This window comes from Arvicola amphibius, chromosome 3 (genome assembly GCF_903992535.2).
Source record: "Arvicola amphibius chromosome 3, mArvAmp1.2, whole genome shotgun sequence".
NCBI classification, from domain to species: Eukaryota; Metazoa; Chordata; class Mammalia; order Rodentia; family Cricetidae; genus Arvicola; species Arvicola amphibius.
The window spans coordinates 89049970-89075939 of record NC_052049.1 but is presented as its reverse complement, the minus strand read 5'-3'; the positions used below and the strand labels follow the sequence as shown (position 1 = coordinate 89075939).

Genomic DNA, 25970 nt, shown 5'->3' with positions numbered 1-25970 from the left:
GATTCTGTAACTTGATGAAGGTGAGAACTTTGAACCCTCAGATTCTCAAGGATTTTTCTTAGCCGAAGTAGTCATTATACCCTCAGCTCCACCCCTTGAAATATTGCTTTTTCACCTTTGACTGAGGAAATAATTTCTTCACTGTCTGCTAAACCAGCAGTGACTTTCTCTGAAGGGAATGCCAGGCAAGACGATACTGATGTCCCTCAAGGTCCACGTATAGTTGCCTCCAGATTATAAACAGACTTAGGCCAGGCAGGCTCCTAGAGAGGAGGTAGAGAGTGTACTCCGAGAGCACACTACTACACTACTAAAGAGCTTGTGCATTTGCTAATTCATTCAAGCAGAAATCTGAGAAACAAATATGTGTAGGAATGGATTTTAAGGGTGTTAGGTAATGGTGGAAGAAACATAAAACTGGACCAGGCCGAGTATATTGATATGAACTCTCTAAGTGGAGATTCTAAGTATATGTATGTATATATAGTGGGTTTTTTTTGATTTTTGTTTTTCTCACTATGTAGTAGTCCTGGTCTTCCTGAAATTGTCTGTGTAGATTAGGCTGACCTTGAACTCTGCCTGCCTCTGCTGCTGGGATTAAAGGCACGTACTACCACCACCCAGTTAGATTGTAGGTTGAATATGAAAGCTCAAACAGTTTAAAAAAGCACCAAAAGTTTGTTTGAATGGATGGCTGAAGTATTTGTCAAAAGCTGGCCTATTAGGGGGGTGGGGAAGAGGCGGAAATTTTTAATAATAATAAAAAAATTTTTAAAAAAAAGCTGGCCTGTTGCAAAAGGGTTGGAGATGCCTGCTATCCCTTGGCTTAGCGTTGATGAAGGGATTTTAGGCTCAGGACAATTGCAACACTCAAGTGGATTCGCTGTGTAAAACCTAATCCTCCACAATGGGAAGGCCCAGAACACATGGCCTTCACTAATCCCACAGGACATAAAATGGTGAGAGGGCACCATTGAAGAGTTTTGTTGTTACCTTTCTTCTTGTCCCAGATCTTAGGGTTGGGTATGCTGCTGCTCAGTTGGATGAAATAAATGTGATGGGTTTAATTGGGTCCCAAGTTATCAGGGGTCAGGTGGCAGCACTGAATTGCCAAAGGCAAGGTGATTGTAGTTTTCATAATAATCAGCACAGACAAGGTAATGTCTCTCACTGGCCAACGCAGAAGACAGATGGATCATGGAGACTGACTGTTGACTGTTGACGATTCAATCAGGTAGTGACTCTGGTTGAGCTGCTGTACCAGATTAATACATCTTGAGCAGATTAATCTATCTCATAGTCCGTGATGTGCAGCTATTTGTTTAGCAAGTCTTTTTCGCAGTACCTGTTCATAAGGATCCCCAGAAGCACTTTGCTTTCCGTTGGCAAGGGCAGCAGTATACGTCTTAGGGTTTTCTGTTGCTGTGAAGAGACACTGTGACCACAGTGACTCTTATAAAGAAAACATTTAATTAGGGTGGCTCACTTACAGTTTTAGAAGTTTAGCCCATTATCATCATGACAGGAAGCATGGCGGGGTGCAGGCAGATGTGGTGCTGGAGCTGAGAGTATTACATCTTGCAAGGCAACAGGACTGTCACACTGAGGGAAACTTGAAAAAAGGAGACCTCAAAGCCTGTCCCCCATAGTGACACATTTCCTCCAACAAGGCCACATTTCCTAATAGTGCCACTCCCTTTGGGGGCCATTTCCTTTCAAACCACCACAGTATAAATTTACAGTTTTACCTTAAGGATATGTTAACTCTCCAGCCTGTGCCATAACTTAGAAGAGATGCCATTCATCTGTCTCTTTCACAAAATATTACATTGACACACTGTATTGATGACATTATGCTTATTAGACCAAGTGAGCAAGTAGCAACCACTTTGAACTCATTGCTTCAATATGCACATGGGAGAATGGGAGATAAATCCAACCAAAATTCAAGGGCTTTCTACCCCAGTGAAATTCCTAGGAGTCCAGTGGTGTGGGGGCATGCAGAGATGGTCCTTTTAAGGTGAAGGATAAGTTATTGCGCTTGGGTCCTCCTACCACCAAGAAAGAAACACATTTAGTGGGCCTATTTGGATTCTGGAAACAGCACATTCCTCATTTGGGTATGTTACTCTGGCCCCTGTACCAAGTGACTCGAAAGCTGCTAGCTTTGTGTGGGGCCTGCATCAAGAGAAGGCTCTTCAGCAGGTCCAGGCTGCTGTGCAGGCTGCTCTCCCACTTGGACCGTATGATCCAGCAGACCCAATGGTATGCAAGGTGTTAGTGGCACATAGGGATGCTGTTTGGAGCCTTTGGCAGGTCCCTTGGGCGACCTTTGGGATTATGGAACAAGGCTCTACCATCATATGCAAACAACTGTTTTCCCTTTGAGAGACAGCTGTTATTGAGCCTTAGTGAAAACTGAATACTTGGCAATGGGCCACCAAGATACCATGGAACCTGAGCAGCCTGTTAAGAGATGGATGTTAACTGACCCATCAAGTTGTGAAGTAGGACGTGTACAGCAGTAGCAATCTGTTATCAAATGGAAGTGGTGTATACGTGATTGTACCTGAGCTGGTCCTGAAGGCACAAGCAAGTCACATGAAGAAGCTGCCCAAATGTCTATCGTTTCTACCCCCATTACAATGCTGTCTGCTACCAAGTATGTGTTCCCTATGATTGGTTGGCTGAGGGAGAGAAGACCAGGGCCTTCATTACTGATGGTTCAGTGTGTCATTCAGGCACCACCCAGAAGTGCACAGCTGCAGAATTATATCCTCATTCTGGGATAACCCTGGAAGACACCAGGGAAGGGAAACCTTCCCAGTTGGCAGAACTCTGGGCAGTACACATGGTCATACATTTTGTTTAGAAGGAAGAATGATCAGATGTGCAATTGTTTACTGATCGATGGGCTGCAGCCAATGGATTTCTGGATGGTCAGGAATTTGGAAAAAGCAGGATTGGAGAACTGGTAAGAAAGACATCTGGGGAAGAAGTATGCGAGTAAATCTCTCCAAAAATTGTTGAAGGATATGAAGATACTTGTGTCCCATGTAAATGCTCACCAAAACATGACCAGCTGAGGAAGCATTCAATTATCAAGTAGGTAGTGTTGGACCCTAGAGTCCAATCACTAAGGAGGAGTTGACCCCCTGAGACCGTCTCTCTCACCATAAGGATTTTATTAATTCTGTCACAACAGGATCTTCCAGCATTAAGGAGGCTAGAAAGACCCCAAATAGCTGGTATAGGCTACTTTTAAAGGAAAAGTCATAGAAGCAAAGGGGGGTGTCTGGGGGTTGTTCTTTGACTATTATGATTGGCTTATTCAAAAGGGCTATTACCAGTAATTGGCTGGAGAGTGGTTGCCAGTTCAGAGGAGGTAAGAGGTCATTTTGACCCCATTTCCCAGGGACTAAGTCAAAACATCAGTAACTGAGTCAACACCTAGGGTTATCTTGCCCCTATTCAATAACTGAGTTCTATTTGGAGAACATTCACAAGGACTCAGGGAGATGATGGAATGTTCTCAGCGTTTCAGTACATGTGTGTGGGCAATTGTTAGGTCCTTGGTTCCCAGGGGGGAAGGAGGGAGCATTGCTGCTGAGACTGAGAGGGCTCGGAATTGTCTTAAAGTTTAAAGTAGGATGACCCATTCTGTGGACAGTCATCCTCTTTCCTCAGTCATTCCTGTCACTGCCCAGTGGATCCATGATGGCAGAGATGGGGTTATGCGTGGGCTCAACAACATGGACTTCACTCACCAAGACTGACCTGGCTACAGCTGCTGCTGAGTGCCAGATCTGCCAACAGCAGAGACTAGCACTGAGCCCCAGATATGGCTGTCATCTTGTGGCAGATTGACTACATTAGACCACTTTCTCCATGGAGAGGACACACTTTATCCTTACTGGAGTAGACTGTTATTCTCGTTATGGGTCTGCCTTTCCTGCATGTAATGCTTCTCCCAAAACCACCATCTGTGAACTTGCAGAATGCCGTATCTACAGAAATGCAACAGTGGGCCCATAATCATGGAATCCACTGATCTTACTATGTCCCCCACCATCCTGAGACAGCTGGCCTCATAGAAGTAGCCTTCTCCCCTCTTTGGTATTATTTTTCCTGTTTTTTTGTTTGTTTGTTTGCTTGTTTTTTGAGACGGGTTTTTCTGTAGCTTTGGAATCTGTCCTGGAACTAGCTCTTGTAGACCAGGCTGGCCTCGAACTCAACAGAGATCTGCCTGCCTCTGCCTCCCAATTGCTGGAATTAAAGGCGTGTGCCACCATACGCAGCTCTAAGCTTTTCTTTAGTTCCCCCCCCCCGCACAGATGTCTTCAAAAGGCTATTCTAACCTAGGTGGTGGTGATGTAGTTACAACACCAACTAAGGGACTGCAGCCTGGAGGGCTTGGGCAGGGTTCTCCAGAAGGTGATAAATGTTTTGAATCAGCATCCAATATCTATGATGTCGCTCATAGCCAGGATCCATGGCTCCAGGAATAAAGGAATGGGAAAGGGAATAGTTCTACTCACTATATCACCCCTAGTGACTCACTAGAAAAATTTTGCCTCCTGTTCCCACAACTTTAAGTTCTGCTAAGACCACGTGGTCAGTTGCAGAAATGAGAATTATAATTGACATGAGTGTTTCTGTTGTATTTTCTTAAGAATGCATTTGTGTTTTCTTTGCTTTTTCTTTATCATGTGATGTAACATCAATTAAGAGACTAACAATGGTTACCATATTTAAATTGAGATACTAAAAGAATGTCTTTTGGGGCTGGAGAGATGACTCAGTGGCTAAGAGCACTGACTGCTCTTCCCAAGATCTTGAGTTCAGTGAGATATGGCATCCTCTTCTGGCCTGCAGGCATAAATGCAAACAGAACACTGTGTACATAATAAATCTTAAAAAAAGAAAAAAAAAAGAATGTCTCTCAAGGGATATTGCCACCTATTCTAAACTTATAATTTATGTGTTTGTGGTTGTATGTGGGTTATATCATGTTTAGGCATAATTATGACCTAGCTGCATTTAGAATTTAATTATTAATTCAATCATCGGATTGAATCAATATGGCGGTACACATTTGCAATCCTAGCACTTTTGAGATAAGGCAGTAGGATTACAAATTTGAGGTCAGTCTGGCTTACATAGGAACACCCTTCTTATGGGAAAACCAAACAAAACTGATCTGCTGATCTATGGTGTCAGTGTCAGCATTAAAAGCAACACATGGGTTAAACAGCAATCATACCTAAAAAGACATAGTCTTCACTGCAAATTCACAACCACAGATGCACAGGTCTCTTCCACTGGAGGTTTATTGTTGAGCTTGTGTTAGTTCACTGCTAGTCTGGCTAGAATATGAGCCACAGAAAGAGCCATTGGGTGGCACAGCCCTGATGGCTTTACAGGACAAAACCTAATTTGGATCACTGAGACTGAAACCTGCTAGTGCTGATCTTGGTGTCGGCACCCATAGGACACATCCAGGAATTTCTAGAGATAGTTTGCAGTACAGCAGAACATGATGCCAACCACATTCATTCTTACTAAATTCTAAGAGTTTGTTTCCACGGTGCATATTTCACAGAAGGACAAATCCCAAAGGCGGCTTATTGTCAGTTTTATTGTAGCTTGACTCTGCAGTGCATTCTGATTGTGTTGCCAGTCTGTGGTGTAGATCTAAAGAGAAAAAATAAAAATCAGAATTCTTCCTCTCCCTACACTACATGATGTTACAGGAATATTTCCATTCTAGGTGTACAATTTCTCTATGATTGTGGATGGTATTCCCCACTACTAGCTACTCACTCATCCTTTCTTCAATTTACCTCTTTTTGTACTCACTTTTTTCTATAAAGAATAGTTATGAAAGCATAACTTTTTGTGTTTGTGTGTGTATGTGGTGCTGTTCATCAAACCGAGGGCCTCATGCAGGTCAGGCAAGCATTCTACTACTGAACTATATCCCCAGCCCTCCAAAAGATACTTGAACAACATTAAAGCTGAACATAGCAGTACATATCTTTAGCACTAAGGAGGCAAAGGAAAGCAGATCTGTATGAGTTGGAGGCTAGTATTGTCTACATAGAGAGTTCTAGGCCAGTCAGGGCATTATGGTGAGACCCTGTCTCAAAAAACAAAACAAAACAAAAAAAGAGCTAGCCAGGCAGTGGTGACTCTTTGTGAGTTCTAGGTCATCCTGATCCACAGATCAAGTTCCAGGACTGGCTCCATAGCTACTGAGAAACCACGTCTTGAAAAACTAAAAAACAAAACAAAACAAAACAAAAAACCCCACAAAAAACAAAACAAATAAAAAAAACTGGGCATGGTAGTCCATGCCTGTAATCCCAGCACTTGAGAAGCTAAGACAGAACTGTCACAAGCTTGAGGTTAGCATGGGCTGCATGCTAACTTTAGGATAACTTGGCTGATAGAGCAAGACTCTATCTCATCCTTCACTCCCAAGAGAACTGTATTGAACTCCAAACTTGGCTGTTAGCTACTACAGGTGGATCATGACAACTGGAGAATATATATGCAGGACACACAGGAAAGTGACTGCTGACCTTTGCCAAATCAAGGTGGAACAGTCCTTCAAAACTCCTGTTTCACAGAAAAATGTCAGATATTCTAGGCCTGTAGGCCAAAGGTTGTAGAGGAAACTTGGGTGACTGTCCAGGCAGCCAGATGGTGTTTGCTCTGTACTTCCTGCTTACTCAGGCATTATGTCCTCTTGGGTCTTTGATGGAATTGAAGACTATATAGTTAGTTTTCCTTAGTCATGATAGAAGAAAATTTAGGTACAAAACTTTAGACTCATCAAGAGAGAATAGATAAGGAGTATTTTCTCTAAATTTGTCAAATGCAAGTGGACTGGACATTGTAAATGTAATTCTTACTTGATAATTATTTTTATTGTATATAGTTTCATCTATTAAAATTAATACCTTTCCTATTTACATAATACCTGATAATTGTTCTCATTGTATATAGTTTTACTATGTTAGAGTTAAAAACCTTTCCTTTTTAAACAAATAGGGGGAAATATTGTGGAATAGTTTTCTTTTTTTTTTACAGTTTTTACAAATTGTTTATTTTAATGAAGCTGGTACAGACGATGTCCCTTGAAAACCCATGTCCCAGGCCAAAAACTACAAACAAAATCAAAAGGAGCAGTGTCTGTTGCGTATACTTCTGCAAGAGTAACTTCCCTACTAACTGCTGATGGAAACCACAGCTTTCCTGGGATCTTCACACAGCCTGCCTTATGCCTTACTCTTCTCTCGGGTGAAGCCATCCTGGAGTTAGCTGTCACTCTCACTGCGTCTGTCATCTTGACTACAAATGTGATGCTCTTCTTTTGGTCCAGACCCTCAGATTTCAAAGTAGCTTCAAGCTGAGGAAAGGTCATTTTCCCACAGTTCAGGTCTCTGAAGACCTTCCATCTCCCACTGAAAACCACGGTCCAGGCGTGAAGCAACTGCATGCTGGAACTTCAGGGCCACTGGAAGGTCATAGGAAAGCTCCCACTGGTCCATCTTTTTATCACCACAAACTTGAAAATGCACAGTCCTGAAAAGGGTGGCCTCTCTGTGCACATATGAAATTGTTTAAAATAAGGGCAATATTAAGGGAGCTGAGGTCTGATCACCAAAAATCAGCACAACAAAAACAACCAATAAGGAATATTGAACACTAGAATTCAGATTACCAGGTGTTCTAAAGAGATGGAGTGCCAGTATTCAATTTTCATTTTGAACACCACATTACAAAAGAACTATTTTTAAAAATAAAAAAGGATTAAGGGAAAAGGGAAAAAATAAAAAGAATTATCTAAACCCTTGAGTGACCCCCTGTTTGTTCCTGATAAACTTCAATCACATCTTCTTCCTCCATTCCCAGTTCTTTGGAGTATGGTTATCAGCAATTCTCTGACCTTCAAATAGAAACCTGAGTGAATTCATTGGAACTCCCTGTCTTTGACAGTATGACTTCTTGAGTTTCTTGAGATGTGTTGTCATTTTCACTTTGAAATGTATCTCACTGCTATCCTGTCCAATAACTTTGAGCTTAATGTATTCTCCTTCCTTCTTATCCCCTAAGTCCTCAGTTGAAGGTTTTGCCTCCTGGTCAGACATGATGACGGTGGCTTCCCCGGGGTTCTCTGCACCACAGCGGCCTCCGGCAGGCTCAACCTCACTCTGAGGTTTACAAATCTGTCTCTTCCCCACAGCACAACACCGCAGCTCCCTGGAATAGTTTTCTTATACACTGTGAAGATGTGTCACTCGGATTTGTTTAAAAAAAGCTGAATGGCCAATAGCTAGGCAGCATTTTTGGGGTACAGAGGATGCTGGCAAGAAGGGCAGAGTTGTGAGGAGACTCAGAGCAAGCATGACACATAGGAGATGAGGTAACAAGCCGTGAGCCATGTGGCAGCATGCAAATGAATAAAAATGGGTTATGAGCTAATGAGAAACAAGCCCAAGCTATTGGCCAAGCTTTCATAATTAATAATATGTCCCTGTGTGTTTATTTGGGAGCTGGCTGGTGTAACAGAGAATGTATATATATATATATATATATATATATATATATATATATATATATACACACACACACATATACACCTACACACACACACACACACACACACACACACTATTGAAATAGGATTTGAGGGTATGGGTACAGCTCCAGGGTAGAACACATGGTATATACAAAGTTTAATCCTAGTTTAATCTCCAGACAACAGATTTATTAGTTAATATTCTGAAAGTTCACTTTTTGTGCGGAACAACCTGGAAGGCACAATGATGTAGTGGGAATGGTAGAATCGCAAGTGTCCAAAATACATATGAGAACTACCCAAAAGGGGCTAAGGCTGTAACTGGTAAAGTGCTTGCCTAGGATGCCCACAGCTCTAGTTTCATTCGCCAGCACTGAATAAAAACTGGGTGTGATGCTACATGCTTCTAATCACAATATTCAAGAGGTGAATATAGGAGGATCAAGAGGGGTTCAAGGCCATCCTCTGAGTTTGAGTCTAGCTTGGGCTGCTTCAAACAGCAACAAAAATCTGAAGGTCCTATCTCTGTCAACATATAATTCAAGATGTGACCATAATTCTCATATACTCTGCACTCATTTTCTCTTGGTTATAAACTGCCATGTTTATTAAAGGCTGAAGGACAGTATGTAGAAGACATTGACTGCAACTTTCTTACCTTCATCACCTCCACTGTGAGATCACAGTGAATGTAAAGAATTTAGTGGAATGACTTTTCCATATGACATACAAGTTTCTCCACTGCAAGAGCTTATACATTTAGCAAGTCTCCAGGAAGTAGGGCTTTTCTATTGTGACGTTATATGGCTCCAGGGTGAGCTCACACATTAGTGCACTTTGATGTCATTCCAGTGGCTCTCATGTTTCTTAAATTCATGGGCATCTTGAGAACAAGAGAGCTTTCATGTTTTCAAGTAAGTTGGTTTGAAGGCTAACCCACATTTCTTACATTAATAAGGCTTCTCACCATTGTAAATTCCACTGTGATGATTAAGATTTGGAGAATTCTTGAAGGGCTTTTGACATTCTTCCCATTCAAAGAGTTTCTGGTCAGACTTATTTATTAAATGTTCAGTTAGTTGATAAAACTTATTGTAGTTTTTCCCACGTTCTTGATACTTCAAGGAAACCACTCTATCATGAATTTGTGCATGGTGATAGAGGTTTGAGGATGTTGTGAAGACTTTTCCACATTCCTTACATTTGTAGGGCTTCTCACCTGTATGAGTCCTTACATGTTCAGCTAGGCTGGAAGAAACAGTGAAGTCTTTTCCACAGTACTTACATTTATAGGGTTTTAACCCAGTGTGAATTCGAATTTGCTTATTAAGGCAAGAGGAATTTCCAAAGAGTTTTCCACATACTTTACATTCAGAGGACTTTTCTCCAGTGTGAGTTTTTACATGTTCAGTCAGCAGGTAACAGCTTTTGTATGCTTTCCCACACTCCTTACATTCATAGGGTTTCTCTCCAGTGTGCGTCCTCTTATGGACAATTAAACACGAGGATGTAGTGAAGGCTTTCCCACATTCTTTACATTCATAGGGTCTTTCTCCAGTGTGTGTTCTTAAATATTTGGTGAGACTTGAAGAAACAGTAAAGTCTTTCCCACAATACTTACATTTATCAGGTTTGATTCCAGTGTGAAGACGAATGTGCTTATTATGGCATGCACAGCTTCTAAAAGACTTTCCACATACCTTGCAATCAAAGGGTTTATCCACCATATGTTTTTAAGTGTTCATTCAATAGATAACATCTTTTGTAGGATTTTCCACATTCCCTACATTTATAAGGTTTCTCTGCACTGTGAGTTCTTACATGTTCCCATAGGTAGGCGGAAGTGTGGAAGGCTTTCCCATACCTATCACATTTATAGGGTTTCTCTCCAGTACGTGTTCTTAGATGTTTATGAAGGTAGGAAGATGCGTGGAAGGCTTTCCCACATTCCTTACATTGATAGGGTTTCTCTCCAGTATGAATTCTTAAATGGTCGATCATCTTTGAAGAAATAGTGAAGGATCTCCCACATAACTTACAGACGTAGGGCTTCTGTTCAGCATGTGTTTGTACATGTATGGAAAGTCCTGAGTGCTTGGTAAAAGCTTTTCCACATTCCTTACACTTATATGGTTTTTCTCCAGTATGAATTCTGAAATGTTCAGTTAGACTTGAAGAAGTAGTAAAGGATTTCTTACATATTTTACATTCATAACGTTTTTCCCCAGTGTGGGTCCGCATGTGACTATTAAGATTTGAAGAATACCCAAAGACTTTCCCACAAACCTTACATTCATAGGGCTTCTCTCCCGTGTGGGTCTGCATGTGACTATTAAGATTTGAAGAATACCCGAAGACTTTCCCACAAGTCTTACACTCATAGGCTTTTATGGTACACTTTTGAATAGGTAGAGCTCCGCTTGTGGGACATGTAAAATCTCCTGCAAATTGAATCAATTCACAGAACTTTTCCCCATTATAGATTCTCATATGTGCCTTAAAATATGACTGACTAAGGAAGGTAGTGCATTCAACAGGTTTGTCCTGCAAGCCTGTTCCCTGCTGAGTGACATTTGGAGTCACACTAAAATTTCCTCCATACTGATTCAACACAGAAAATTCCTGTCTCATAGATATTTCCTTATGCAGAGTGGGAACATGCTTTCCATACTGATTAGAGTCACAGGTGTGCTCTGAGTTTTCAGTTTGCATATGCCTTTTAAAATATGAATGTTCTCTGAAGATATCTTTATGTTGCATATAATCACAGAGGTCCAAAGCACTATGTCTTTCTGCCTGTTGATGAAAAAATAAGTATAATTAATGGATTGTTCAAAATTAAGGGTTTCAATCCTTATGAAGACAGAAACATTATTAGATACTTAAAATTCTTATTACATGTATATAATTTCTGCTGCTTTTTTTCCAAGTTGAATGAAGGGACCCTAATGAAAGAATCACCTATAATCTGTTCTAACTTTGAAATGACTCATGTATGTCTTCATAAAATTCTTTTAAGACTCTTAAAGCAGTTACATATATGAGGATGCATATTTGTAGAATTTCTGAAGCCCAGCCTTTTAAGCAGAGATTAGATACTCCAAATTCACCACATTCAGAGTATGTACCAAAGAGAGTTCTCTTACAAAGAATTCCGTTTCTCTTAAATGTTTCTCATTTGCATTAATTTTCTACAGATTAAATCCCAATTCTTTCATAGTCATATAAGAAATTTCTATAAATTAATTTTGGAGGTCCCCAACAACGTTGCATCTTCCGTGTATGAATGAACAAATGATTACAGTACACCATTCAGAGCTAGCATGGCAGTGTACTTACAACCCAGCACGCAGAAGACGGAGCGTCAGGAGCTGCCATCCTTAGCAGCATAGCAAATCTGCGGACAGGGGCTACACGAGACCCCATCTTTTTTAAATGTATTACTAGAGGATGATTATGATTTTTACCATTTTCATGATATTCTTCAAGTTGCTTATGTGATTTGTAATCGAACTGAAAGAACAATAGTGCTAGAATCAGTTTAAATGTTTATAAAGTGTTAAGCATGTTACAAAGTTGTTTTAAAGAGCCAGGAAGATGGCTTAGCAGGTAAAGTTCTTGCCATGCAAGCCTGACAATGGGCGATTGACCCCCAAACTAGATACAGTAGCACACATCTGTAATCCCAGCACTACTACTTTGAGATGGAAGGCAGAAACAGGAGAATTGGACAGAAGTTTATGCAGTAGCAGACACAAGAGAGATGATGTCTCAACATGGTTGAAAGAAAGACAGAAGCAAGTCCTAAAAGCCCTTATCTGACTTCTATAAAAGGGCCATGGCATAAACTTCCCTGGTACATGTATGCCAGTGTGCACATGAGTTATGAATACACACGTGTGTGCACACATGCACACACACACACACGACACATAAATAAAACACAGATAAATAAGCTGCTTTAAAAATTCAGTGTCCAGCCCTGCACCTTGCCTGGGCAGCACAGTAGAGCTGACCCTGTTTCAGGGGCACGGGTGAGCCAGCCCTGATGGTGTGAGAACAGCAGAGCTGATCCTGCCCCTCCTTGTCTGCCATGTGGTAGCTGGGGTGACAGAAAGATGCCCTTCCCTTCCCCTCACCACTTGTGGCACGTGGGAGAGCTGGCCTCAGGGACATGAGGGCTGGCCCTGCCTGTCACCCACTGCAGCACCCAGGTTGAGTGGGCCCTACATTTCACCTGGGCAATACAGCAGAGGTGGCCCTGGTGTTTGCAGGTGAGCAGGTCCCCAAGGGAGTGAGAGTAGGAGAACTAGCCCCACTCCTTGCTACCTGCTGCACTGGGTAAGCTATCCCTGGTGGTGAGGATGAGGGAGAGCTGGTGGGCTGACCAGCCCAGCCCAGCCCAGTACCACCCAGGCCCAGAACTAGGGCTATGAGTTGGTTTACCCCAATGTCTACCTATCAATGAACTGCTGGAGCACGTGAAGGGGCTAGTTCTACAGATCCAAGGCTGCAGTATCTCCATGATACAGGGCAACAACAGAGTATCCAAGAGCAGTCCCAGTGAGGGTCTATATTTATACACCAGTATCTATAGTGTAGCAGAAGCCGGAGGCCTTGAGCCAGACCAGGGACTCATTGCAATGTACACTTGCAAGTAAAGATGTGTGGACCACAGGGTATACTGTGTGACTCACTGAGCCATACTACAGCTTCCACAATATTTTTTTCGTTTAAATTTTATTTTATTTGGTGGGGGGAGGGGTTTGCCAGGGCAAAGGGCAGCTATGAAGGGATAAGGAGGTTAATAGGATTGAGATACATGATGTGAAATTCACAAAGAATCAATAAAAAGTTAATTCAATGTCTAGTTACACACGTAGGATGTGCACTTGTGGGAACCTTGAAGGATTTGGTTTCATGATGGGGTTACACACTGTTACAGTGTGTGTTTCTGGTTTAAAATGCTGCTCCCCCACCTACATCACCCTGAGTGAATGCCACTAATTTCTGCTCAATTCCATAGTGGAATTTCTAATCTTTCAGAGTATGGGAACTATTAACATCCTTGATTAATCTTACCGTTTGTACCACCTTAGAAGTTTGTTTCCTTAAAGTGCCTTGCATCTCCTGTTCTAAAAGAGACATAAAAACAAAACAGAATCCAGATTAGAAATGAGAGGTGTGTTGCAGGAATAGAACACGAGAAGTCTTGCCAGTGTGGCGATAGTGCAGGCTGAGGCAGAAGGACTCTTGAGTTTACAGCCAGCCATGGCTACAGTGTGAAATCCCACCAAAATAAATAAAACTACAAAAAGAAGAAACTAAATTTTGATAATTTTAATTAGGTTAAAACTTGGCAAGGGTAAAAACATGAGTCATAGTTTTAGACAGTTAAAATTTTTTCTTCTTTTCCCCTCAAGACAGAGTCTCTTGTGTATCCCTGGCTGTCCTGGAACTTGTTCTGTAGACCAGGTTGGCCTCAAACCCAAAACATTTCCCTACTTTTGCCTTCTGAGTGCTGGGATTAAAGGTGTGCACTACCACCCAACTACAAATTGCTTTTTAGAAATGAAAACTGAGAGAGGAAAAGAGCATCATCAGGGATGAGGAGGAGAAAAGATCTCAACACAGATTAGGACAAAATCATAAATAAGAAACAGAACAGGCATTTTTGTGGGATCACAGAAAAAGTCTGAGCCAAGTGTAAGAAATCCAGAATTGTTTCTGAGAGAAAGGGCTGGCACCTTCTGAGGTCAGCTGTATCTCTTAAAGTTCCGTTAAGAGACTGGAGCTGTAGCTCAGGAGTAAGAGTGTTCCTAAGCAAGCTCAGATTCTCTAAGGTTTCATTATGCTGGGTGTGGTGGTGTACACCAACAACCCCAGAATCCACAAGGTAAAGGTGGGAATATTGTAGGGGCCAGCCTGGGCTATACAGTGAGACCCTGACTCACAGGGAAGAAAACCAAACCAAACCAAACCAACCAACAAAAAAACAAACAAAAACCCAAACACCCTTCAATCCTATTGCCAAACTTAAGGAACTTCCTGATCACAACTGTTTCCCCATGCCTGCTCACCCTGGAAACCTTCTCTTTGCACTTCTTGTAAATCTTCCTCCTCCAACCAGGAGATCAGACTGGGTTTGACGACCTCACATCCTATACATAGAAGGAAAATGTATTATTGGATGTGGTTCATATTCGACAGAAAAAAAACAGTAATGGTAAATTTAGGACCCTCTTTCCCTCCCTTTGTGTGTGTATGTGTGGTGTGAGTGCACATGTGCACACGTGTGTGAGTTCAAAGCTGATGTCAGGTGTTTTCCTGACCACTGTCCACTTTTATATCTACTGAGGCTCCCAGGGCCGTCAGCTTTCCAGGGGGATCTCCTGTCCCCCTTCTGAGTGCTGGGAATCACAGGCAGCCACTGTGCCTGCCTACTTTCCACACGGGTTTTGGGGTGCAAACTGTGCTCCTCGTGATGGTACAGTCAAGCGCTTTATCCTTGAGTCCCTGGCCCTGCAATTTGTTTTCTAAGACAAGGTGTCTCACGAAGACTGGGGGTTCACTGATGAAGACTAGGTTGGCTAACCAGTCAATCCCCAAGCTCCTCCTCCGCCCAAGCACTGGGAATATACGTGCACACCAGCATATACAGTTTTTCTGTCTTAGATTTGAGGCAGAGTCTCACTGTGTAGCCCTGGCTTGCCTAGAACTTATTAAATAGATCAGGGTGGCCTCAAATTCACAGAGATCCCTGGCTCCGCCTCCCAAGTGCTGGATTAAAGGCACTAATCACTACATCTTCCTGGCTCCATATTTTTTTTGAAACACAATCACATTTTATCTGGAGTTCAATAATTTAATTAAACTGCCCAAGGAAGTCCCCAGAGACCCTCCGACTTCCCCTGCCGGTGCAGCTACCGCACACGGTTTTATAAACAGTACTGAGGAACTGAACACAGACCCTCATGCTTGCTCATGCTTGCCCGTGAAGCATTTATCAGCCCCCCACATTTTCCTCTTTCTAATTTCTTTATTAGATTTATTCATTTTATGTGTGTTTTGCCTGTATGTATGTATGTATGTATGTATGTATGTGCACCGTGTAGTACTTGGTGTCAGAGGAATACAGAGAGGGCATGGGATGATGGAGGTACAGATGGCTGTGAACCACTATGTGGTGCTAGGAATGGAACCCAGATTCTCTGCAAGAGCAGCCAGAGCTCTTAACCTCTAAGCCAGCTCTCCAGCCAACAATCATCATCATCTTTATCATATACTATTGTTTATTTTTATTAATATTTTATGCATATGGTGTTTTGCTTGCATACTATGTCTGTTTACCACATGTGTTTAGTGCCCTTAGAGGTCAGAAAAGGGCATTGGATTCTCTGAAACTGGAGTTACCGACAACTGTAAGCTGCCACGTATGTACTGGGAATTGAACGCTGGTCCTCTGGAAGAGTAGCCATCGTTCTTAACTTCTGAGCCATCTCTCCAGCCCCCTCCCTGTTTTTTAAGATTTATTTTAGTATTTATTTGTGTGCATGTGTGTACCGATGTGAAAGTGCCCTTAGAGGTCAAAAGAGGCCACTGGATCCCTAGAAACTGAAAAGCAGCCAGTGTTTTTAGCACCAAGTCATTGTTCTAGCTTCTGCTTTTTCTTGAACCAGGTGTGGTAGTGTGGTACTTCCAGCACGTGGGCAGGAGGCAGGCTGGTGGCTCTCTGAGAGTTCGAGGCCAGTCAGAGTACCTACAGGAGAAAAGAGGATGGAGTGGGGTGCTAAAGAAATGGCTTAGCACTTAGGAACATTTGCTGTTCTTGAAGCAGCTCACAGCTGTTCCAGGGCATCTATGCCTCCTCTGACCTCCTTGGGCAATGCGTGTCTTGTGGAATGTTATTTTAAGATGTGTTATTTTTGTTTATGCTGTGGAACATTTGTTTTAATGATACAATGATGTGTTGCATTCTTTTATGTTGCATTTGCTTAACTGTGAAGCCATGATTCTTTGCCTGTCTAAAACATCTGATGGTCTAATAAAGCACTGAATGGCCAATAGCGAGGCAGGAGAAAGGATAGGTGGGGCTGGCAGGCAGAGAGAAGAAATAGAAGAAGAAAGCAGGGATCAAAGGAGAGAGATCGAGGGGCTGGAGATATGGCTCAGAGGTTAAGAGCATTGCCTGCTCTTCCAAAGGTCCTGAGTTCAATTCCCAGCAACCACATGGTGGCTCACAACCACCTGTAATGAGATCTGGTGCCCTCTTCTGGCATGCAGGCATACATGCAGACAGAACACTGTATACATAATAAATAAATAAACCTTTTAAAAAAAAAAAGAAGAGAGATCAAGGACCGAGAAAAGAAGGGGCCAGCCACTCAGCTTCACAACCAACAACAGAGTAAGAAAGAAAGGTTATACAGAAATAGATAAAATAAAACCCTAGAGGAAAAGACAGACAGGATACTTTCAGTAAAGAAAAGCTGGTTAGAAACAAGCCAAGTGGCCGAGTAGCCAGGTGGTGGAGGCAGGTGGATCTCTGTGAGTGAGTTCGAGGCCAGTCTGGTCCACAGACCTAGTTCCAGGACAGGCTCCAAAACTACAGAGAAACGCTGTCTTGAAAATCCAAAAAAGAAAAAGAAAGAAAGGAAGGAAGGAAGGAAGGAAGGAAGGAAGGAAGTAGCAAGCCAAGTTAAAGCCAGGCATTTATAAGTAATAATAAGCCTCTGAGTGTGATTTATTTAGAACCCCAGAGTCTAAAAAGTAAAAAGAGAAAAACAACCAACAACATTTTGCTGTATGCATGCATGATATATTTTCATACATTTAAAAATGTATTATTATACATTTAAGTAAAAATAAATCTGAAAAAAAGATTTCCCCTCCCCCCTTGATTTCTTTTCTACTTATTTATTTATTCTGAGATAGGGTTTTGTTATATAGCCCACACTGGCCTTGAACCCAAGTAGCCTAGGTTGACCTCAAACTCTAGGTGATATTCCTGCTTTAACGTCTCTAGTGCTGGGGTTACAGAAGGAACCCGCATACCTGACTTTTGTTTGGTTTTTTGTTTTTTTAACGGGGGAGGGGAATATAAAAATTCATGTAGCAGCAGGCGGTGGTAGCACAGACCTTTAATTCCAGCACTTGGGAGGCAGAGACAGGCAGATCTCTGTGAGTTCAAGTCTACAAAGTGAGTTCCGGGAGAACTAGAGCTGTTACACAGAGAAATACTGTCTCAAAAAAAAACAAGACAAAAGCAAACCAAAAAACATAAAACCAAACAAAACTAAACAAACAAAAAAAAACCCAAAAACCGAATCCATATAGCTTAGCCAGGCTACATAGCTGAGATTCCTGTCTTCGCCCCAGTAATGGGATTACAGGTCTATGTTACCATATCCAGTTTATGTGGTAAGGGATTAACCCAGGACTTCACGAATGCCAGGCAGATATTCTAGCAACTGAGCCACATCCCCAACCCCTATACTCAGCTTTCAGGAAAAATCTTCAATCTGTAAAATTGGGAAGAAAAATAGAAGCTCATACTAGTTTTACTGTTGAAACTCAAAACACTATTGAGAGGCTGGAGAGCTGGCTCAGCAGTTAACAGCACTGGCTGCTCTTCCAGAGGACCTGGTTCCTTAGAACTGAACCCAGCAATGGCTCACACCATTTTTAACCCAACTTTATGGGGATCTATCACCCTCCCGTGAATTCTGAACATATTTACATAAAAAGAAAACACCCATACACATGAAATTAAAAATCTAAAAAGAACCAAAAACCAAAAACAAACCAAAATATCATGATTAAAATTGAGCTGGGCAGGGGAGGCAAACACCTTTACTCTCTGAGTCAGCCTGGTCTACAAGAAAGTTCCAGGACAGCCAGACTACACAGAGTAACCCTGTCTGGAAAAACAGTTTCCCCCTAATGTGTCTCTTTATTTCTAGTGTATTCAGATCGAGACCGCTGATCCTGCATTATGCCCACAACATCATCCTCCCTAAGAGGCCAGGAGGGGCGCTGGCAGTTTTACCTGCTGAGAACAGGTTCTGATAGTTCTCCAGCATCACCTCTCTGTAGAGGTCTCTCTGAGTTCAATCCATTATAACCCACTCCTCTTGAGTGAAGTCCACAGCCACATCATCAAAGGTCACCAAGTCCTCCTAAATCATATACGTGCCAGCCTGAGTACATGTTACCAATGTTCATTATAGATTAAGCACGAGACCCAACTCTTGTCAGAGACCTGAGGACTTCCACTGTCTGCTTCAGGGACTAGGGGTCACTGTCCATTTCCTATGGATGTATGGCTTTAGTGACCCTTCTCACAACTAAACAAACAGCCCGTCTCTCTATTCCCTAATACTTGGTAAATAGGTTCGATGAGCAGTCTTTGGGTTGGGAGATACAGTTTAGTGGTAGAGTGCTTGTTGAGAATATTCAAGGCCCTAGGTTCAATTCCAAGCACAGAAAAAAGAAAATAAAAAATATATATACTATTTTGTGTGTAATGAGTATCCATGTGTGTATAGGTATTCAAATATATGGGTACATGTGTATTAGAGGCAAAAAGTCAATATTGGGTATCTTCCTCAATGGCTCTCAAACTAACATACTAAGGCAGGGTCTTTTATTGAAACCACTGCTCCCTTAGTCAGCTAGTCTAACTGGCAGGCTCACTTAAGAGATCCTGGCTCTGCCTCCAGAGGACCGACATTACAAGTTACTGAAATGAAATGCTCCCACACCCATGTGGCGTGTTCACGGGTGCTAGGGATTTGAACTCTGGTCCTCACACCTGCATAGCAGGAGCTTTACCCACTGAGTCGTCTCCAGGTTCAAGGATTTTTTACAAAAGAGAACTTGTTTCAGCAGGTGGATTTCTGTGAGTTCAAGGCCAGCCTGATCAACAGAGCTAGTTCTAGGACAGCCAAGGTTACACAAAAGAAACCCTGTCTCAAAAAACAACAAAGCCAGAGATGGAGGAGGACTTGTTTCTTGGGGCTAGAGATGGCTCAGTGGCTTAGAGCACTTGTTGGTCTTGCAAACGACCTGGATTCTGTCCCCATCCCAGCATCAACATGGGGGCTCATAACCATCATAAATGGAGTCTCTAACTCCAGTTCCAGGGGTTCTGATGCCCTCTTCTGACCTCTGTAGGTACCAGACATGTACATGGTATAGATATACATACAGGCAAAATACACACATAATTTAAAACAAGCAAACAAAAAAGAACTTATTTCATTGAGGGGGGCAGGGTCCACCCACCACAGCACATATCTGGAGGTCAGAGGACAATTTGCAGGCTTTAGTTCTTTCCTTCTGTCATGTGGGTTCATGGGAACTTAAGTCTTGAAGGTTTCCAGCAAATGTCTTAACTTGCTGAGCCATCTCACCAGCCCCAGCATTTTCTAAAAACAGTCTTACGTATTCTCAAACTGCTCTCTAACTTGTTCTGTAGCTAATGATGACCTTGAACTCTTGATCCTGCTGTCTCTACCTAACAGGATGATTTTCGATTTCCTTTTTTTACTTTTTCTTTTACTTATGTGTATGTGTGCTGTTGTGTGCACACATGTGCAGGTGTCCATGGAGGCTAGAGGAGCACATCGGGTCTCCTGGAGCTGGTGTTAAAGGCAACTGTAAGCAAGTGGTGTACCAAGAGCTTTACTCTCCCCCCACACACAGACAAAAGGAATGCTCTTCCCCCTTAAAATTCTTTCAGAATACTTGGCAAATAACAAACATACCAGTGTCACCATGAGTATCAACATTAATCAGAAATTACTGAGATCCTGAGTGGAATTTCAGATAACATTGCACCAGTAAGTGTGGGGCTGCCCCTGGGGAAGAACAACTGGGGTTCCAGCCTTGATTGTTGGCTCCGTGAAGTCTGCAGGGTCACATCTACCTGGATGGAAACACTTGACCTGGTGCAGCACACTCGACATTTTGTCACGGTCTGCATACCTGATAAAAATCTCTCAGGCGGTGGACTACCATATTCTCTGCCTTTTTCTTTTCCTCAAGGCAGACTGGGTCAACAGGAAGAAGACCCCCTGGAAGAAAGAGAAGGTGTAAGAACCCCAAAACTCCTATCTTTCTCCTCCACGTTCTTCAGTTCATTGATCCTAGTGTCAGATACACAAAATCCTATACACGTGAGAAAAATTAGATGCATACACTATTTTAAAAAATACTTTTAGGGCTGTAGAGAAGGCTCACTGTTAAAAGCACTTGTTCCTGCAGAGGACCCAGGTTCAATTCCCAGCACCCAAATGGTGGTTGACAACCATCCGTAACTCCAGTTCCAGGATGCACATGATACAAACATACATGTAAGCAAAACATTCACACAAATGAATCAAAAATTTTTAAAAGGAAAATACTTTTATATTTACTTATTGTATGTATAGAGTTGTAGAAATGTTATAACACACACATGGAAAATGATAGCTTGGGAGACTCTGTTCTCTCCTCCTACCATGTGTGTTTCAGGCATTGAACTCAGGTCATCAGGTTTGGCTGCAAGTGCCTTTACCCACTGAGCCATCTTGCTGGCCCTATTTGTTTTCTTCTTTTCGAGACAGGGTTTTACATAGCCTAGGTTGGCCTTGACCTCCTGATCCACTTGACTCTCAAGTGCTGAGATTCTAAGCAGGCGCCACCATGCCTGACTGGATACACACATTACTGCCAGATATCAGAGCAGCTCTAATCCATCTGGTGCCAGGAAAAGAATCTGTAAGCCATGTAGCCCTCCAGGAAGAGTGTAATAGTCTCACTTTACATGTACAGAAGCATCAGCTCAGGGAGATGAAGTCCTCACTCGCAGCACGCTGTTCTGTCCAGCCAGTGTGATCTACAAAAGCTCTATTCTTGCTTTGGAATGAGTTTATTAACTACATAACAAACAAAAGCAAACATAGAATTACTATAGAGCAGACAGAAGGAAGCATCAGATATATAGCAGAATATCAGCAAATGACATGCTCAAAGTATGCAGCAGGCATTGCCTGGGGAAGCCACCCTCAAGCTGAGAGTCCCAGATGGAGCAAAGTGTCCCCTTTGGGTGATTGTGAACAAATAGAGAAAATGCCACAAATTCAGAGACGTGTGCTTCCAGTGGTGCGCCACCCCTCTCTGCACACTCCCCAGCAAAGGGGCGTGTCAGAGCTGAGCACTGCTTAGCTGACTGCAGAGCCAGCTGAGGGCTAGAGTAACCCACTCATCAGCTAGTGTGCTATGACTGCTTTACGATGGGCATCTGACTTCACGATCTCCACCTCATTTCTCCACCTTCCTAATCCCTCTCTCATGATCACCTTCTCTGGACGGCTCACACAATCTCTGCTCTGTTTCTAGATAACAGAATTGATAAATACTCAGAGCCTTTGCAAACGCCAGGAAAGCCTGAAGTGGAGACCTGAACAAGATGGAATGTGTGAGGTGAGAAGATGGGCATGTGCTTCCCCTGGCACTTGTGTGGAGGTCAGAGGACAACTTTCAGGAATCAGTTCTCTCCTTCTACCACGGCATCCAGGACCTGAACGCAGGCTGTCGTATCTACACAGCAAGTATGTTTACGGAATGAGTCATCTCACCAGCCCAGGTTGTGTTTTTAATGTTTGTGTGTATGTGTACCTGTGTGAGGGTGTGAATGCTCATTTGTGTACAAAGGCCAAAAGACAAAGACTATTCCCCAGAGCTGGAGTTCGGCTGTTTGCACAATACCCTGATCACTTATATGATGGGATCTGAACTCTGGCCCTCATAGTTACACATCTAATGTTCTGAGCTATCTCTCCAGCACCCTAAGGTGAATTATCAATGGGAAAAATATCTTAGTGGGCTTGATCTAACCAGGTATGTGTATGTGTGTAGTCAATGCTGGGTATTTCTCTGGAGCTCCTCCATCTTTTTTTTTATTTTTTTGAGACAGGGTCCCACTGTACTACCCTGGAAATCTGTTGACCAGGCTGGCCTCAAGCTCACAGAGGTCCACCTGCCTCTGCCTCCCAAGTGCACCCACTCCCCATGCCCAGACAGAGTTTCTCTCTGTAGCCTTGGCTGTCCTGGAACTCACTCTGTAGACCTGGCTGTCTTCGAACTCAGAGATCCACCTGCCTCTGCCTCCTGAGTACTGAGATTAAAGACGTGTACCACCAACACCTGGCTGTCGACTTAAATTTTTTTTTTTTTTGAGACACGGTCTCTCAGATAACCTGGAGCTGACTGGCTACATTAGCTGGCAATCTAGCACCAGAGATTCCTATTTTCCACCTCCCTAGTGCTGGGATTACATGTGTGTGCTACCATGCCCAGAGGGTTTTGTTTTGTTTTTTCTTTTTTTTTTTTTTTTTTTTGTGGATGTCAGGAATCTGAATTCAGGTCTTCACACTTGCACAAGCATGTTACTAGGCTGTTCTGTGACCTCCACATCTACTCAATTTCACATAAGTAAATAAATGTAAAAATAATGTAATAACCACAAGAAATAATGTAAAAAACTTTTTAAAGGACAAACATGCCTAGAATGTGATACCCTAGGTTCAATCCTCAGTAACACATATATACACCTCCCCCTCCAAAATGCTGCACTATGTCAGCTACCTTATTAGAAAGACTTAGGCAAACAGAAATGTCACTCAGACCCTGGCCTCTTCAAAGACTCCCCTGTAGAGAGGAGGCTTGGGAAGTTACCTGGGCAGTGACCCCATCTCCAGATGTGTGGGCATATAGAAGGAGTCCTACAGGAATGCTTGCACTAGGTGTTGTTTTTTTTTCAGGGAATGAAAACCATAATTTGGGTGGTAAGAGGAACAACAAATCCATCTAAAGAGATTGTATGTGTTTACAAATATAAAACACTGGCCAATCCTGGGAGTTACCATAAGCAATCTGTGTGGTGAGCTTTCCAGTGCCGACCACTGACTCTAATTCCTGGAACCAATCCCACCTGTCAAGTTAAGTCCCTCTCATGCTCTCTCCTGTTTGTCCTTCATTTACATTATCGGAACACTTAATCTTCCTGTCAATTACATGCTGCAAAACAGATTCTTCCTCAGCTTCTTCCTTTCTCAAGAGCTGGGCAGTGATGGCACACACTTTTAATCCCAGCACTTGAGAGGCAGAGGCAGGTGAATCTCTGAGTTCAAGGCCAGCCTGGTCTACAAGAGCTAGTTCCAGGACAGCTGTTACAGAGAAACCCTATGTTGAAAAACAAAACAAAACAAACAAACAAACAAACAAACAGAAATCCTTTCTTAAAATTAAGAAACAAAGACAGTGGTAGAACACTCATCTGCCATGTGTGAAATCCAAGGTTCAATTCTCAGCACCCTAAAAAGAAAAAGGGCACTCCTTAGATATATATCTACTACATATGAAATTGTAAAAGAATAAATAGGGCCATGTGTGGTGGTGCAAGCCTTCAATCAGGTAGGCGGTGGTGGCTCATACCTTTAACCCCAGCACTCGGGAGGTAAAGGCAGTGGATCTCTGGGAGTTTGAGGAGTTTACAAAGTGAGTTCCAGGACAGCCAGGGTTACACAGAGAAACCCTGTCTCAAAAAAATACAAAATTAAACAAAACAAAAGGGTATCATTAATTAGTTTTTAAAAATGTATTCGTGTGTGTGTAACCTACCTGCATGCAGGTACCTTCAGAGGCTAGAAAGAGGGTGTGGGATCCCGAGGACAGATTTAGGAGGTTGTGAGTCTTCATGCCGGTGTTGGAAACTGCCGTCTGGAAGAGCAGCGAGCTCTCTTACCTCTCTTACACAACAACCATCTCTCCAGCGCCCTCATTACTTACTTTTTATTGTCTATATTTCTTAGTATTTGCATGTATTGGGTTCGATTTAAAGTGTAGTAAAAATTAACAAAAATGTTCATTTGCTTAAGAACAGAAAGGTCCTCTCGAACTACTTAAGCACATATATGTACATATAATCAATACAAATAAAATACCTACCTGCACTATATATCTATAGATTTTTTTTTTCCCCCAACGCTGGCGTGGGATCCAGGGCTCAGCAGAGACAGCCACATCCCCACTCCTGAGCCTAATCTCTCCCAGCACTCACCCGTGCACGTGACAGTTGCCAGGTCCAAGAGGCGGGAGGACACTCGGGGACGCTCTTTAACGTATCCAACGGCGAAAAGATCTTTTTCTTGTGGTTTACAAAGAAGAACGAAAATTATAAAGGTTTGGAGGCTGTAAGGTGGACAAACCAATAGCTGTCGTGCGGCAAAGACACGACATTACAGCAGTTTTACGACGCTCCCCGATGTCGCACCGCGCGCAGGCTCCCGCAGACTCAGCCTGGCGAGGTGCTGATGGCCAAGGCGACCTGCGTCCTCCCACGATCCAGTCCACCTCCGTACGTCCTTGTCAACGGAATTCCTTACAACGAACCATAGACTCCGAGTCACTCGTAGCGACTGACAGAAAAAAAGCATGCAAACGCGATGCTACTTTCTGTTTTGCTTTCAGCCTGTGGGCAGGGATTCACATGGGACCCAGCTCAGGGATCGATGTGGCTGGTGAAAGGACCAGAGCGGAGTGGGCATGGGGGTGGGGGTGAGGGTACAATGCTGAAAAAATGCTCATCAATGTTTTTTATTTGGTGGTGTTGAGACGTGCTGCACAGGCTGCCCTCCATCCTAACTTGTAGCTGAGGATGACCTTGAACACCCGATGCTCTTGCCTCTACCTTGCAAGTCTTGGAATTGTAGGAGTGCCAGCCACTACATGCAGTTTAACAAATATAATACAAGACTGTCCAAATCTCTAAATCACAGTTCTATTGATAAATCTACCAGTTCATGAGATGATCCGTTTCTTCCAAACATTGAGTCCAACATGTGGATTTCTCTTATTTGGATTACTTATTAAACTATAGCTTGGATTTCTTTATATTTTCCTCTGTGTGTGTGTTTTTGTGGTAGATGGCGAATGCTGTACCACTGAGCCATGTCTCCAGCTTTTTATATTATCAAATACATATAATTTTAATACTTTATTGTATGCTTTTGTCTTGGGGGTTATGAGACATGCTCTCACAATATAGCCTAGGCTGGTCTCCACAGGCACCAGGTCTTCATGTGGTATGCATCAAAGAACAAAAATTATTAATTAAAAACAATTCCTCATGATACTTGTACATCCGTGTTTATTGCAATATCATTCATAGAAGCTGTGTCTTAGAACCAATCTAGGTGTCCAGCAACAAGGATGGACAAACTGTGCTATATGTACAAAATACAATCTTTTTTGTACATATATTTTTGTTGGGAGATGATGGAGGTATGAACCATTGACATACACATACATGTAGGCTCCAGGTATTAAACTCAGGTTA

At 42.6% G+C, this 25970-nt stretch overlaps 2 protein-coding genes and 1 pseudogene across 2 annotated transcripts; 1 reads left to right on the top strand and 2 right to left on the bottom strand.

Annotated features, from left to right (window-relative positions):
- Positions 1-178: 178 nt before the first annotated feature.
- LOC121677126 lies at positions 179-4775 on the top strand (annotated as a pseudogene).
- A 2338-nt stretch (positions 4776-7113) lies between these two features.
- On the bottom strand, positions 7114-8501 carry LOC119810318 (small ubiquitin-related modifier 1-like). Its single transcript, XM_038323739.1, is given in 2 exon segments — positions 7114-7925; positions 7928-8501. Coding segments are annotated over 2 exon segments (303 nt in total). The 5' UTR covers positions 8157-8501; the 3' UTR covers positions 7114-7851.
- Positions 8502-10159: 1658 nt separating this feature from the next.
- On the bottom strand, positions 10160-25045 carry LOC119809912 (zinc finger protein 121-like). Its single transcript, XM_042054783.1, has 5 exons — positions 24693-25045; positions 20576-20664; positions 14668-14748; positions 13670-13722; positions 10160-11383 (listed from the first exon to the last, which is right to left on the bottom strand). Exons 4-5 carry the CDS (start codon positions 13712-13714, stop codon positions 10304-10306), a joined length of 1125 nt encoding a protein of 374 aa, XP_041910717.1. The 5' UTR covers positions 13715-13722; positions 14668-14748; positions 20576-20664; positions 24693-25045; the 3' UTR covers positions 10160-10303.
- Between the last annotated feature and the right edge of the window lie 925 nt (positions 25046-25970).